At 45.1% G+C, this 16,112-nt stretch overlaps 1 protein-coding gene across 1 annotated transcript in view; it reads right to left on the bottom strand.

Moving 5' to 3' along the window:
* Positions 1–16,112, bottom strand: part of SYT9 (synaptotagmin 9) — a 204,586-nt gene that overhangs the window by 135,196 nt on the left and 53,278 nt on the right. The window contains exons 2-3 of the mRNA XM_004780172.3: positions 12,574–12,925; positions 2,398–2,944 (exon numbers count right to left, since the gene is read on the bottom strand). Of these exons, the coding sequence (XP_004780229.1) occupies positions 2,398–2,944; positions 12,574–12,925 (899 nt within the window). The remainder of the gene's footprint in view (positions 1–2,397; positions 2,945–12,573; positions 12,926–16,112) is intronic.

Raw genomic sequence — 16,112 nt, forward strand, 5'->3', positions numbered from 1 at the left:
TATTACAAAAACAGAAACTTGGCAAGCCTCAGACCTTCATGCTCAGTCCCTATACAAAGCTACAATCAAAATAGCCTCAAATAATAATTTTGAAAATGGAATTTTTAAAACTACACGGTCGTTTTTAAAATTTTTTCTCACAAGACTGTGAGCTTTTTTCTCACAAGAATGAGAAGCCTGAAATGAATTTAACATTATTTGTCAACTATACTTCAATAAACAACAACTATATGGCAGATTATAAAATAATCTGTAATTCCATTCTCAGAACCTGCCCTCTCCTCAAAATATTTGTTGTTCTCCTGAGGAAAGGGCTGAGAATTTTGAAGCCTTTACCTGTATCAGTTTTCCTCCTCATAAATAATTCTACAGTCTCCTCAACTCAGTGGAAATTAGGATTTTCCAACACAGACACGGGCACTTTTACTCCCGGGAGAGTGCTAAAATGGCCACCATCTCAATGCCTGGAGGTCTCTGCAGGCTGCCGTTCTATACTCTCATCCCCTGGAAACTGGCCTACATGTTTCCACCACTCAGTGTTGCTCTGCCTATAAAGTCTCTAGAAGTCCGCTCACAGCAGGATCCCTCTTGAGCTTTGTGATAATCATTCCAGTGATTTTGCGGAATCCATTTGTCAAACAATATAAATGGATGTCCTCTCAGATTGTGTGACCAACCCTGGTCAAGGAGTATCCTTGTTGGCCAGCAGTATCTCAGCTCATTTCCCAGGGGGCTCGGTAACTGCTCCAGGAAACGAGTTCCTTCTTGAGCCCCTCATATCTTAGTATACGCAGTCTGCCCATTTTGTTACCTCCTGATTTTGGCAACTGGGATTGGGAAACAGTCTTTGCTTTCCCCGGCACCCATTTTTGGATTTACAGATATCAACCTTTACAAGATTGACGAGATCTGTTCCTTCTCCAATCTCCCAAATCATCTTACTTTCATCAACTGCTGTTCCCCGCGCCTTTTCCAGCTCTCTCTTTCCTTTCCTCATCGTTATGATAAAGGCCAGCCAAACTCCATGCTACAACTTTGCTTCTTTGAGTAGCAGGACACACCTGGCACCGGGATCTCGTGGCACGTGAAGAGAAGGCGTCTCTTGGAACAGCCAAAGTGCAGGTGAGTTCCCAGTTCGCAAAGGCAGCCAAGTGTGAGAAAGTACTAGTATGAGGATTTGGCCATTGGGCAGAGATTTTGTGTGTTCTCTTCCTGAACGGAAAGGGAGCCTTTCCCTGACTGGACTCCAAACTCAAGCTGGATCATCATTTGAGCTGAGGAAGGATTGTGGTGCTTGGTGCCTTTGGATGCCAAGGCAGAGAATGAAAATTATCCTGGCCTCAGAAGGACTTGTATTCTAGGAGACATGTGAACAGAATTGCCTGAGGCAATCTGGATGGGAGGAAAGAAAAAAGTGGCTTTAAAATATCAGAGGTACTGGGGCGCCTGGGTGGCTTACATGGTTAAGCATCTCCCTTAGACTCAGGTCATGATCTCAGGGTCCTGGGGTCGAGCCCCAAGTGGGGCTCCCTGCTCAGCAGGGAGTCTGTTTCTCCCTCCCCCTTTGCTGCTCCCCTGCTTGTGCTCTCTCTCTCTCTCAAATAAATAAAATTTAAAAAGTAAAATATCAGTTACCTAAGAGGGTCCCTCTTTCTTCTCTATAAGGAGTGTCAATACACATGTGCAGGATGGTGAGAAGGATGGAAATGGAGTAGTAATATCACCACTGTGATCTCATTTAAAATGTAAACATGGGTATGTGGTGTTACTTCATAGCACTTCTGCCCTCACTCCTGAGCTCTAGATTGGATGTGACCTTCCATAGATGAGCTTTGTCAATATCTGCAGATCTTTTCAGACTGAACTCCTTACCGTTTTGATTCTCTGCTTAAAAATGTGGTGCCAACTCTCTGCAACCATTCTCACTTCTGGGATTAAAGAGGAAGATATGATCATGGCAAATGCAGCTGAGTTGACCTGGGAACATGCTCAAGGACTTAATGCTCTCAGAGAGTCTGGCAACGGTCTCGTAGCTGAAGATTACAGTTAATAGGATGCCAGGATCCATTTAGCACAAATAACCTAAGAAAGCTCTACAGAAAATGTGGTAAGGAGGGCAGATAATATCTCCTGCCAATTAAGGAAGAACTAAGAATTAGAAAGCAGAGAAGAGAGAATGTTATGCTTCATGCTGTTTTCATGAATAATTCTGGGAACTTCTAAAATGAATATTGTTAAAGACCTGTTTCTGGGAAGGTACAAGAAAGTTCTGAAACAACAGCTATCCAGACACTGATGTGAATTTTATACTTCGTCCCCACAATAAATAAGGTATAAATAATCTGTTTGCATGCAGACCAAGAAGCCGCCCCCAGGATGGAGAAATGCTGGACTTACGTTGGTGACATACTCGATATCCTTCCAAAGGATGCACTCCCTGGGGAAATCGGCCAAGTCTAAGAAGTGCTCCACCACCACTTGGCCAATTAGGTCATGGCGAGAGAACCTGTCAAAGTCATACACAGAGAAGTGAAGCTTCCGGGCCGCAAGGTCATTGTAGGGAACTGGAAACAAAAACACTTCATCAAACACGGGGTTCAGGGTCTTCCTGTGAACTTTAGTCTGGTGTTTGGTTTTCCGATCGGGAAGCAAATAGATCTTGACATAAGGATCTGAAGTCCCGGAAAAGTCCTTGGCAGGCAAATTGACAGCTTTGTGAATCTTCACTATGAGCTGCTCTAAGTCACAGTCATATTTTAAAATGAAATTCAGTTTCCCACAGGCTTTGCTGTTACCCCTTGTACCATCATCAGTATCCAGTGACCTCTGCTTATATAACTCTGGTTTAATTCGACCAATTCCAGTCAACTGTTCCTGTTTCTGAAGCTGCTGGATATTGAAGTCCGGGTTTGACAGGTTGAGTTGTCTTCGGATTGAATTATGCCTTGAGTGAAGAGCAAGAGAGAACAAAGTTACGACCTCATTAGCCACAGCTCTTTCAGAAACTTGTGCCTGGGATGTAGGTAGCCTGTTATCTGTTATGTGCTGTTAAAAGCTTAGATATGCGGGCTTTTTTTTTTTTTTTTTTTTTTTTTTGGCCTAAATTCAAAATGCTCATCAATGTGAGTAAGCTGCTCCCCAAGGCTTGAAGCTCAAAAGTGAGGCTTGGTATCAGGAAATGAACCCACTAACACATGACCTTGGGAGCTTTAAAGGTCGAATGCACTTTGAAGAAGAATATGGCATTAAAGAAGCTCATTCAGCCAGCAGAATGGAAAGGTTTGTACAAATCGCTTTAAAAATAAAATTGTCCACCTTTACGTATAATGTCATCCTGAAACTGAAACACTAAGCTACTTGTTATCTTAGGGAGAATGCATCCATCTCTAAAATCACATAGAATTTCCTGTCACTGGCTTATAACTTTATTAGTAAGTAAGTTCTTGCTGGCTCAAATCAAAGCATTTCAGCACAAGAGCACAGTGTTTGCTCTCGTGAGAATGTGTGTGACAGGCTGCGTCTGCCTGTGGCGGACTGCGCTGGCTCTGACAGGTACAAATGGCAGCTCCGTGACAGCATTTCCATCACACCACGTGGGGGATTAGTGATCAGGGGGAGGGGTTTTATTTCTGTCATAAACACGAACAGTATAAAAATTAAAGGTAAGCTACCCTCAGTGTACATAGGGATTCAGAGAAGGTTGAATACTGATATTTGCAAATTAAATATTTGCTGACAGAATCTACTCTTCACCCTATAATCTTATTGCTTTGGGTTAGTGGTTTCCCTGGAATTCTCTTTGAAACCTACCTTACCTGTGTGAGTCCTCATGAACTGAGAGAAGTAGTCATTAGATGCAAGGATGTTTTTAATGTTATTTGTGTTTGTTTTCAGCCCAGCGTTCAGAGTCACTGTATTGTATCTTCTGCTCTCTCTCAATAGCCTTAATTAAAGTAGCCTCTCTCCACCAGTAGGTGGAAGGGGACAGCCAGGCTGTCTCTGAGGGACTGACAAATTACTGGAGAGGCAGAGAAAACATTTGAGTTTGTCTTCTTTTCCTTTATGAAACAAAGATGTAAAATGGCATTACTAGACCCCCAAACATGTTTGTGATATAGACACTGTTATGGTGAACACTCCTCTTCATCCTCAAATATGCTCCTGGCTACTCATCACCCATCGGGTACAACAGGAACCACCACAGAACTGTCAGGTGCACCTGTCACAGCCAACACAGCCCACTGCAGGCGGAAACACCCAGGCATGTACATTCTCATATGTGCAAAAACCATGTGGTCTGAAAGTCTCTGTTGTCAGATTTTCTTTTCTTTTCTTTTTTTTTTAAAGATTTTATTTATTTATTCGACAGAGAGAGATCACAAGTAGGCAGAGCAGATTTTCATTTCTTACAAAGAAATCCACCATCTTAAGTCTTCTCAGCATCATATGATTTCTTGGGGGAGGGGGGGGGAGCAGGGGTTGCTGTTAAACACCTAAAACCGGCCCCCTGTGCTAGTACAGCTCGGCCGTTCCCTGTCCAGACACTGACCCTTTACACTGCTGGAACAGAGCTCCAGTCTCACTCTACTAGGATATCTGGGCAAAAGGGACTGGCAGGGAGCGGTCAGCGTCCAGCGCTATGAAGAGCCCATAAGGGGCTGGGGCCCATTCTGGCCTCTGCTATTGACTTTTCCCTCCAGGCTGGATTCCAACAAGGGCCATGCTTGGGTCTGGTGTCAGTTCCCGCCTACAAGAGGCCATTCCAGAACTGTCTAGTGATGCTGTTTGAATACTCAAGTACTCTCTCAAGGCCTACAAGACATATTTTCTTTGGGCCAATGTCTGACGGAACATCTGTCCTGTGTCAAGGCTAGACCCAGAGCCTGCCACTCGGCTACCACTTGTCTCCCAAGGTGGGTGCTGAACAGACTCTCTGCATAACAACTCATCTCTGGGTTTTCTGAGTACTGGCTTTAGTCTTCTCACAGCAACATTTTGTCTTAACCCTATCTGTAGGACTAGGCCTGCTGAGTAAATTAAAAAATTTGTAAATTTAAAATACACGAGGGGCGCCTGGGTGGCTCAGTGGGTTAAGCCTCTGCCTTCAGCTCAGGTCATGATCCCGAGGTCCTGGGATCGAGCCCCACATCAGGCTCTCTGCTCAGCAATGAGTCTGCTTCCTCCTCTCTCTCTCTCTCTGCCTCTCTGCCTACTTGTGATCTCTGTCTGTCAAATAAATAAATAAAATCTTTAAAATACATGAACCTGACTGTTTAGCAATAGAACATATTCCATTTTACTTGTACATCTTCTAAACAAGAAATCTGAACAGAAATCAGTCTCATGTTCTCTGCTCCTCCTAACCACAGTGGATTGCCAGGGGGCTGAGGGGGTGGACTGGGGAGGGCATCATGAAGAGATCTTACTTCAAAGACCAAAACAAGATCCCAACTGCACAGGATGCATCCATTCAAAATTCCAATAGAGCCGAAGATTCTTTTTAAAAATCAAGCAAAGATATGAACATTATTATCTACCCAAATGGTTTCCATCACTAGTTTCATTCCCAACATTTCCGCCTCCATTCAGAGTCACACTTACTAGTAGGAAAACAGTTGAATCCCACTCTAAGGCGGTGGCTTAAAGCAGACAGCAGACTGTAACAGGCCATGACAGTTCTCGCTCCCTGGGGCTCTCTTTCAATCACTTTCAATTTCCTTTCAGAAGAGAGTCAGGGATTACTGGAGTTGTGGGGTGGGCGAGCAGACTGGAGAAGCTCAGAGCAGTCAGAGAGCCAGGGTAATTCACCACCTCCCGGCGTAACCTCTGCCTCTCTCTGGACTGAGACATGAGCAAGGGCTGCCCCCGGGATGGGAAGACAAGGGGAGGAAATGGAAAATCAATATCCAATCGCTCTCATAGGCAGCTCACATGGAAGCAGGCAGGAAAAGCAAGTATGAAGCAAGAGACGGTAAGGAGAGGGTGGTGGGGTCATGGACATCGGGGAAGTTATGTGCTATGATGAGTGCTGTGAAGTGTGTAAACCTGGCGATTCACAGACCTTTACCCCTGGGGCTAATAATACATTATATGTTAATAAAAAATTTTTTTAAAAGTATGAAGTAAGAGAGGATAGATATGGACCAGAACGTTTTGATCTGGCTCCTGCCAACTCAGGCGAGATGGTTCTAAAATGGTCAATGGAGGTGGCCCTTGACTATAGTAAACTAGAGGCCCCAGGGCAAGGGTTTGGAATTTTAATGTCACAGAGTATGACAAGGAGGGATCTGTATCTGAAGCAAGAAGTCATCTGAGTGGGTCTGGGGAATCCAGCATTTTGGTGACCTTAGGACTTAATGTGCAAAATGAAAAGAAGGGGGAAGAATGGTTTCCAAAGACTGGGAGCAAAAAGGAAAGCCTAGAGACAGGGTCCTCTGGAAATAAGTCACACTCTGACACTGTCTTAGAGAAGCCAGGCACTGGGGTTGAGACCCTCAGCTTTACCCACCTCCCATCCCTGCTTAGTGCAGGTGGAGGACATTTTCCTGTTGTGGAAGAGAGCTGAACGTTTGGATGCGGCTGTCCCAGATCTGAGTTGGAAGACTGGTGGCTGAGCCTGGAGAAAGCCGAATTTCAAAGATGATTAAGAAAATCTGTAAAGCAGATTTCCCACAACAAACTCAAAAACACTTTAATGCCTAAAGGAATCTGAGCCTCACTGGTTGCAGCCTCAGGTCAGCAGAGGCAGGAGCCCAGATACAAAAAGCTTTTCCTCCTTTCCTTTCCTCAAATTTGAATTAACCAGTTCCAGGGGTCACACGTTGAGTTCCCAAACAAATTCTTGGTCCCTGAACCATGACCCCAAAGCCCACTACCTCCACTGGGTTTTAAGAAAGAGGACAATACCACAATTTACCAAATAGGAATGTGCAAAGCAAGAAATCAGGTAGGATGGAAGGTCCAGAGGGGCAAAGCCTACTGCCTGCAAGGAGTTGGCTAGCCAGGGGTGTGATAAAACAGTCAAACACCAACTACATAGCAGGTTCAGAAGAGGATAAGAACTGACCAAATATTAAGGAGCCACACAAACAGAGACAGAGGCCCCTGGCTGGGGTAACAGTCATGAAGGAAATGGTATTCTCACCAAGCCTGGCTACTTAACTTGGCCTCATATTATCAGCCTGCGAACTGATGCTATTGACTTCATAGGAAATTAAATAAAGTTTCCACATTAGCTCCCAGCTCTCCAGCAAGATAAGATCTTCAACTCTTCTGCCCCCACAGCTTTCTCCTCACATACGCCTACATCTTCCATCCAGGCTGTGTGTGAGAGCCAACGCTCATCATTCCCACCATCCCTTCCACCTCTGGGTCTCCCATGCAGCTACAGGCAAGTGTGGGCTCTTCTATCCATCACCTCAGTGACCCCATCTCAGAGGTGAAACCTGGCCTATCCCTTCCCTGGTTCTGGGGCACCAATGATGACAGAGTTTAGGGGTTCAAGGAGAGGAAAGAGAGAAGAAAACTGTGATTTCAGAACCACATGGCTTTCTTCATGAGGTTTAAGTCAAGACAGGGAAGTTTGGAAACAATGGGGATAGGACTGTTTCCCTTCTTGGACCCCCCACCCCCGCCCCCAGGTGATAGAGAGGAGAGAGTTAGGTTGTCCTGAGCCAAAGGCAGACACGGAAAAGGAAGTCTCGGACAGGGCAGATGCAGTGAACTGATTATAGGGCAGAAGGAAATGGGGTTCTTTCTTAGCACAGGATTCAGAAGTTTCTGGAATGAATGATATAAGAAAGATTTAAGCATCACACCTTGGCCAATGGAGGTGTGTAGTCAAGTGTAGTCGGAAACTCTGAGGCATGACCTGCTTCCTCCTACACCTCCTACCCAAATTCAACAAGTTTGAACTCTTGGGGTCACTTCTAATATTTTATTCCCTATTTCTAAGAGCCTGTGTCCACCAATACCTTCTCAAAAGTAGCTCACAACTCTTGCCTGTCTCCCTCCACTCCCATTGTTTCCAGTGAGTTCAGGCCTCAAAATTACAGGCCTGAATCAGCCTCTATAGCCAGCCTTCATCCCGTCCCAAGCATCTTAGACGCTCCTGCCCAGTTAATCTATGAGAACAATTTGAGCACTTCATATTCTTGTCTATTTCCCCAACTAGGCTATGGACCTTTTGAGGTCAGGGCTGTATTTTTTTTATCTCTTTATTACCAGTACATGATAGAAGACTTTGCACGTAGCAGATGCTTAATACAACTATCTAGAGTAAATACATAAATGCCAAGGACATAACAGTTTCCAATAATTAAATCCCAGTAGAGAAAATGCACATTTACATCAAGTTTCAGAATCTCATAGGAGCTGAGGGAGAGCTAAGCAGCTTCCATTTTTGAAGCCATCAGTTTATTAAAGCCTGAAGAAATACCTCAGAGGTAATTCAAAAAAAAAGTTGTGTTTAAATGTTTTCATCTAACCAATGTTTTCAACACACCACACATACACAGGCATACCAGTTACTGAAGTTGTGGCCAGCAATGGGACCCAAATCTAAAATGCAATGATTGTCATCTTCTTTCAACTCTGTCAGAATATTTCTGTGACTCTAGGGATTGCTTAGTTCAGAAATAAGGCCAAAAGTCTATGTGTAAGGCTCTGAATGAAGGTAAAACCTGAAACAAGAGGCTTTCCACCAACCTCATTCCATATAGGCCCTTCCTCAGTTTATACTGCTGCCTTATGCCATTCTTGTCAGCAGAACACGAGACTAGTGGCTGGATACTGATGAAGGTATTTTGTCAGTCATTGATGCAAAAAGTCTGCTCTTTGCCAGGGGCTGCACTAGGTGTTACATATATAGGGAGAAACAAAGAAGATGCAGTTTCCAAGCTCACAGAACTCACAGATGAGAGAGGGAGTAGAGGCAACAAGCCAACAAATAATCATTGAGTTAGAAGAGTTCAATCCAGGAGCACCTGGATGGTTCAGTTGTTAAGCGTCTGCCTTTGGCTCAGGTCGTGATCCCAGGGTCCTGGGATTGAGCCCCAGGTTGGGTTCCCTGCTCAGCGGGAAGCCTGCTTCTCTCTCTCCCTCTGTCCCTGCTTGTGTTCCCTCCCTTGCTGTCTCTCTCTCTGTCAAATAAATAAAATCTTAAAAGAAAAAATAAAAAAAGTTCAATCCTGTGAAGAAATGCAAGCAAGGCAGCTTGTGAGAGAATGAAGAGTGGGAAGGGGTAGAGGAAAGAGCACATCCCTCAGACAGGGTGGTCGGGGAGATCTTTCTGAGGAGGTGATGCTTTAGGTGGGTATTAAAGCTGCAAAAGAGCTGTAGAGGAAAAGGAAAAGCATTCTGGGCAGAGGGAACTTCGTGTGTGAAGGCCTCAAGGTGTGAAAATACAGGGATACTGAAGGCACTGAGAGAGAGGCTAGTGCAGCTGGAATGCGATGAGCTTTCCCAGGTAAAGCTTCCTAGTGAGACTGTGTCCGCTAAGGTAGGGCTGTGTGGCACTGAGGCAGAGAGCTGACAGAAGGAGACTGTGGCAATAATGTGCAGACCCTAACAAGCCTGATAAAAAGATGGCAGTGTGGTAATTGAAATTTTTGTAAAACCGAAGTGTTACCTAGGTCCCATCTTGGGATATGAATCAAGAAATGCCTTAGATTGCCTGTCAAAGTCCCTTCCATTTTGAGGACCCAGGGATTTTTTAAGATTTGGAATAAAGATCTTTAAAAGGTTCTGGTATTGAAGTATTCTGGGGGGAAAAAAAAAATCCGTATTCCCAGGATATTACACAGAACAGATTTCATCTAAATTGAAAAGAATGAACAGGAACTTCGAAGGGTTCTAATAATAACTGAGCCAACTAGAAAGAGAATGTTAACATGACTGATCTTGAGAAAACAACAGAAAGTCATCCTGACCAGAAGCCTTCCAAGGAGATAAAAACAACGCCCATCGTTAGGGCCTTCCATAGACATTGGTGGGAAGCACGCATATTCAAGCTCAAGAGGCCAGGAGAGGGTGAGTTTCCTAATGTCAGTGCTGTGGCAGAAGCTATGCCGATGGGTCACAGGGACAGCAGGGACACCCTTAATGGAGAGTCTAAGCCTTAGGTGCTCTGGGTCAAGGAGGTGTCCTGGGCCCCTTGGGGCAAGGCACAATGGCTGCAGGAGGGAAGCAGTAAGAAAGAAAGAGACAGCACTGAGGAAGTAAGGAGCATCATGAGAGGGTAAAAAAGGAAGAAATAAGAACTAGCGGGGCAGACTGCTGAGAGCCGTCTCAGCACAGAGAGCCCTCCCCCTGCCAAAATCAGTATCAAAAATGTTACTAAAAAAAGAATGTAAAAATGTTTTGGAACATGAAGGAAATTTCATTCATTTCTCTGCTTTCATCAGTAAAAAAGATTTTTTTGATTATAACATAACACAATCCCTAAAGAATTAGAAGACCATACACCACTCATTATGATGAGACCATGAATCATAGATATATATTTTCAGACATAACCCGTAAACTGGGTCAGTAGCAATTTAGGTAAGAATGTTTTAAATGCATAATGATGCAAATTATTAGTATTAGGTCAAATGTAGCTAGAAAGAGTTTAGTTTCTTTATGGTCAGATATTACTAAACTTGATTTGGTTATCAGAAAAGATAATTACAAGACTCCAAAAATCTAAATGTAAAGTTCATTTTATAGGGATCATTCTTTTGCTTTCCTCTTTTTATCTTTTTCTCCTTCTACTCAATTTCCATAAATCAGTGGTGAAGATAGCAGTTTTTATTTTTAAATTAAATCTATTTCTTGATTTATAGAGTACTTGTACATATTTTCTAGAATAAATATTGTGATAATAAGAGTGATATGACTGCTATCAAGTCATCAGAATTATGGTAGAGACCTCAGATCCATAATCTAACAAGAGCACAGTACTATCACCTTGCTGCGATGGGACACAGATCAGAAAAATAAACATGCAGAAGAAAACCAAAAAGGAGACGCTTTTTATGGATGCCCCACCTGAAAGCCTCTGGTTATTGAAATACTGAAGGAATTTTGTTCCGAGTTTGCACCCCTGTGCGAACGCCATGACAGCATCAAACATAGCTCTAGCTATATTTAAGTCTACATCTAAAGAGAAATCCTAGTGATAAAGTCTGAGAAGTTCTTCTAAATCAAATGGCAAACAACCATCCATTTCCTCACAGAGGAATATTTTAGGTTTAGCTCTTTGATTCAGATTTGGAAATGATGCTAAAATAGGTTTGTGGAAAAATTAAATTATAAACTGTCAGATTCCATCCCACTTAATGTGAATGTGCAGACTCTAGGATAAACTCGATTAACATAAAAGAGGGTAAAATCTTATTTCTGTTTCTCAGGAACAAATAAAAAAGATTTTTTTCAAGAGGCCCCCAAACCACACTCATACTTTCCGAACGATGGCACATGCTCTGCCTCTGGCTATCGCTCAAAGATTTTCATTTAGAAAAAGCTGCTTCCTGTATCTCTCTTCCTGAAATCTCCTGTTAAAAGTAGATCATTATATCCAGATATTGGATATAATGATATTGGATATTATATCCAGATTCAGAATTGACTGTTTAACCTCAAAACCATGTCTGTGCCACATCTGAGTCCTGGGAGAGCCAGTCACAGTGAGAATGATCAGGACAAAATCAAGTACTGGAATCAAAATGGCAGCTCAGGCTTCGGAGCGTGTACCAGGCGCAGCCCATGTGAAGCGTATGATGTGCATGTTCCTGCTTCATTCTTAAAACTACCCAAATGCTGCTATTCTCACTATCCCTCTCTCACAGAAGAGGCAATGGAAACATGGAGGTAAGTACTATATTCAGTGTCATGCATGTAAGTAAAGCCAGTTCACTGACCCCAGAGCCCTTGTTTTTTATCACTGCCTTACATGATTTCTCTATTGCATAAAGCACAGGGCATCCGGCCCACTGACAGAGAGTGACCCTCGGCCTGGGTACTCTAGGCCTTGCAAAGGCTGAAGATGGACAAAGACCTCCAGCCACTCTGCAGACCACAAAGACAACCTGTATGAGACAGCTAGGCTAGGTCAGAAGCATGGAGCACAAATTCAATAGCACTAGGAGGGCAGCAGGAAGAGTAGTTAAGAGCTCAGGCTCTGGTGTTGGTTGCATCAGGGTTCAAAACCCGAGTGCATGCCAACATGACTTTTTTACTTAACCTCTTTGACTTAAGTTTCTTCTTCTGTGAAATGAAAATGTTAACATCTGCATCTCATGCAAAGTTGTAGACTATCATAAAATAATGCACATGAAGTTCTTAAACTTGACAAGTCTTGGCAATGTAACTATTGTTATTATGGACTAAGCGGAGACTACTTAGAGAGCTCAGGAGAGGTAAGGAACCTCACTGGAGCAGAAGAAGCACCTCGATTTCCCATATTTATGTCTCTGTCACTGAAAGGAGGTGGGAAAGGTTGCAAGCTCTGGGGCTCATCAGTGCTACTACTGGCAAGAGAGGAAAGCGAGTGGTCCCTGCCTTGCATTCAGAAAGGAAAGGGGTATTACTGACCGGGCCGACGAGGTTGGCTCTGTGACTTGGCGCTGCACACGGACGCCATGGGCACAGTTCTCCTGGCCCCCGGTCTGGGTCGAGAGGGGAATGTCAGGGGAGGTGTGGCTGATCTTCATGGAGGCGTCCGGGCAGGGGGTGGGAGGGTCTAGGAAGCCCTCACTGTTCTCCTGCTCATTGGTTTCTGTGTCCGTGTAGTTAAGAGGTTCCCGATTGTTTTCTTTGCTACCAGAGAGCAGGCCTCGTTCTCGCCACGGAACCCAGCAGAGTTTCCAAGACACAAAGAGAGACACGCCAAAAAGTGCGAGGCCACAGGCAGTGACCACAAGGGTCAGCAGGCTCACCGAGATATCTGCAAAGAAGCAAAGGTCAAAGGTCAGTGTGATAGTTCTTCCTGTGCAATCCATTGCACGGTGTGGGTAGAAAGACCCATTCATCCCTACACCCCTCACGAGCCGGCCGCAGGGTCATCTGATTCTGGCGCAGGGAGACTGAGAGGCAGACACAGCACAGAGCATGTAACATGCAGGCAATATTTCAACAATGAACAGTCTAAGTATATCCAGGGTATATCCAGGGAGACCAGGAATGCCCCCCAAGTCACTGAGAGCCTACACCACGGCAATACAAATCCCTGAGGTTTTGTGAGCAGGGCAGTTTCAGCGGTCATTTCAGAGAGCTGTAGAATTGAATTTGGGAACTGTTTAAGTAACAGTTTCCTAAAACAAGAGAAACTAGAGTGCTTTTTTCCTCTTTCTGATCTTGATTTTGAAGGGTCTAAGCAAAATGAAGCTCATGCCCTCTGAAGCCTCAAGAACACTGTCCCAGCCAGGGCCCAGGGGCCCAGGCCCCTGACCATGAGGGTTTGGGTTTCTTAGTAGCAGACCCTGAGACAAGTATTCAAGGGCAGGTGGTTTATTTAGAAGGTGAAGAAAACACAGGTAGGGGAGTAGGGAAGCAGTCCAGGGAAGGCAGCCAGCAAAGGGGTCTTCCGCAAGCCAGTTACCATTGATGGAGGTGACACCTCCAGGGCGAGCGTCACACCTCAGTCACCCCACACAAGGGGCAAGGACCTGGGCTCTTCATAATGTCAACTCCCTTCAGTCACAAACTGGAGGACAGTTCTCAAGGGGCATTTCCCACTGGCAGCATGAGCAGCAAAGTAATAAGCTTTAGCAGCCAAAAAAAATCCCACATTCAAATAAACACCGTGGCAGGCCTGTGGAGGTCAGCAGGCAGGTGCCAAAATGGTGCGGGTGAGTGGCTGCAGCAAGGCAACCCGGGCACTTGTTAGCTGGACCGTGCAGCCTCAGCTAGGCCTGTGGCGGTGCGATGCCTGTGTCCCTAAGTCTCAGAACAAAGTCTGGCCTCCTCCAGGCTTCCGCCCCATGCAACAGCCAGGCCGGGAAGGCTAAGGCATCAACAGGAACCCGCTGCTGGCACCAGGGTGGTTGGAAAGTCCTTTCGTTCAAGGACACTCCCACCTGCCCTTACAGTGCTCTGTTACACTCAGGAGCTCCGAGGGGTCTCCCAGGTTTGGCCTTTACTGTCCACCATCAGCATTGGCATTGCTTCAGCCCAAGTTTCCCAGCTATGGGCTGGGCACTGCACTAGTTTTGGAGATACTACAAGGGGGAACGTGACAGCCACATTCCACGCTTTCTTCACAGACCCATATTCTTGCGAAGGGGAGTATTAGGAATAAGTTAATTTTCACAGTATCAGTTATCCGCAGCATGCCAACAATCCGTGACGCGAGACAACTGGTATTCCTGCTGGGGCATGCATGGGAGCCCTGACTGCGAGTCACTTACTAGGGAGCCAAGCTGACCACCCACCATCCATGTGCTTTTTGACACGACTCTGAGGGTACTTCATCATTCTTATGAAATGATAAAGCAGTTTCTTCATGAAAAATTGCTCTCAAGAGAATGCCAGCTGCCAGGGCTGGTGATAGAGCTAATGTATCTCCCCCAGGCCTCCCCATCAGTCTTTGTCCTTTCGGCAAAGTAGTATTCCATCTCTACGTGACAACACTGGAGTTTCACATGGCTCAGTGAGCTCAAATCTGCTACCTCTCTCTCCTCAAGTCCCACTGCAAGGGGGTTAGCAAACTATCCAACAATAGAAAACAAGGATGGGTTCCATCAATCCATCCGTAAGCCAATAGCACTGAGGAATTTCTGGAATTGTTTTATTTTATTTTTTTATTTTTTGAAAAGATTTTATTTATTTATTTGACAGACACGAGATCACAAGTAGGGAGAGAGGCAGGCAGAAGGAAGCAGGCTCCCTGCTGAGCAGAGAGCCTGATGTGGGGCTCGCTCCCAAGACCCTGGATCATGACCTAAGCCGAAGGCAGAGGCTTAACCCTCTGAGCCACCCAGGCGCCCTTGGAATTGTTTTAAAGGAAAAGCCAGTTAGTACTGAACACTGAACACAAGCAAATGAAGGGACACTAAGGAGACAATAAAAATTAAAACTCCCAGGTGCAGAGCAGCAGGGGCAGGGATGAGGACAGGAAGGAGCCTCAGTGGGAGCAAAGTAAAGGGCCCCAGAAATCACACCTCATGGAGCCCCAACATGAGGTAGGGAGAGGGCATGGTCTGGCCACAGGCTCCACTGGGTCCTGATGGCTCATACGGGAGAGCGGCAAATTTCTCAGTGCTGACTTCCAGGACAGGTGGTAGAACTAGGGGCACAAAAGGGAGGAGACCCTGTCACAGTTAATCAGGCTGCCACAGCAAACATCAACTCCACCTTGTCCAGTAAAATCTAAAACCAAAACAGGCTCCACACCATACTGAAATCCCTTAAAACATTCTGTAGTCCAAAGGGAGGCCAAACTCATCTGTGTCCTGTCAATCTCTTGGGCGCTGTCCTGACACAGACACTGCTACAAGATACTGGCAAAGGCTGGAGTTGGGGCACGCTGGAGAGCAGTAGGGTTTAGAAGTGCAATGTGCTCATCATATTATTCACCAAATAGGGGCTCTCCCCCACCACAGCACCCCTTATGCCGAGGAAGGAGAATCAATCCTAATCCCTAGATGGTGTTTGTCCCTATGAGTTGCTCTAGTCAATAAAATAAGAGTAGATACGGTCCATGCTGCCTCTAGCCAGAGGGACTCTTGGATCCCACCCTTTGCCATGAAAAGAAATCTCAAAGCTCAGTCTTCCAACTTAGGTGCTATAATGGGAAGGCTTGTGGCACAGGCCCAACGTCCAGAATAAGAACCAAACTTAAACTGGATTCCCAGACTCGGGCAGAGCTACAACTGATCCACAGATCCATGAGCAAGATCTAAATAGTTGAAGTTTTAAGTCACTAACATTTTGAGGGTGTTTGTTACCATGGCAGAAAAATATGACTAATACACATGACCATATAAATTCATTGCCCAAAGCTGGGAAACATTTAAGAGAGAGAAGGGGTGGGGGCACCTGGGTGACTCAGTCAGTTAAGCATCCAACTCTTGGTTTTGGCTCAGGTCATGATCTCAGGGTCGTGGCATCGAGCCCTGCATTGGGCTCATTTT

This window comes from Mustela putorius, unplaced genomic scaffold (genome assembly GCF_011764305.1).
Source record: "Mustela putorius furo isolate JIRA1106 unplaced genomic scaffold, ASM1176430v1.1 tig00003859_pilon_pilon_pilon, whole genome shotgun sequence".
Taxonomy (NCBI): domain Eukaryota; kingdom Metazoa; phylum Chordata; class Mammalia; order Carnivora; family Mustelidae; genus Mustela; species Mustela putorius.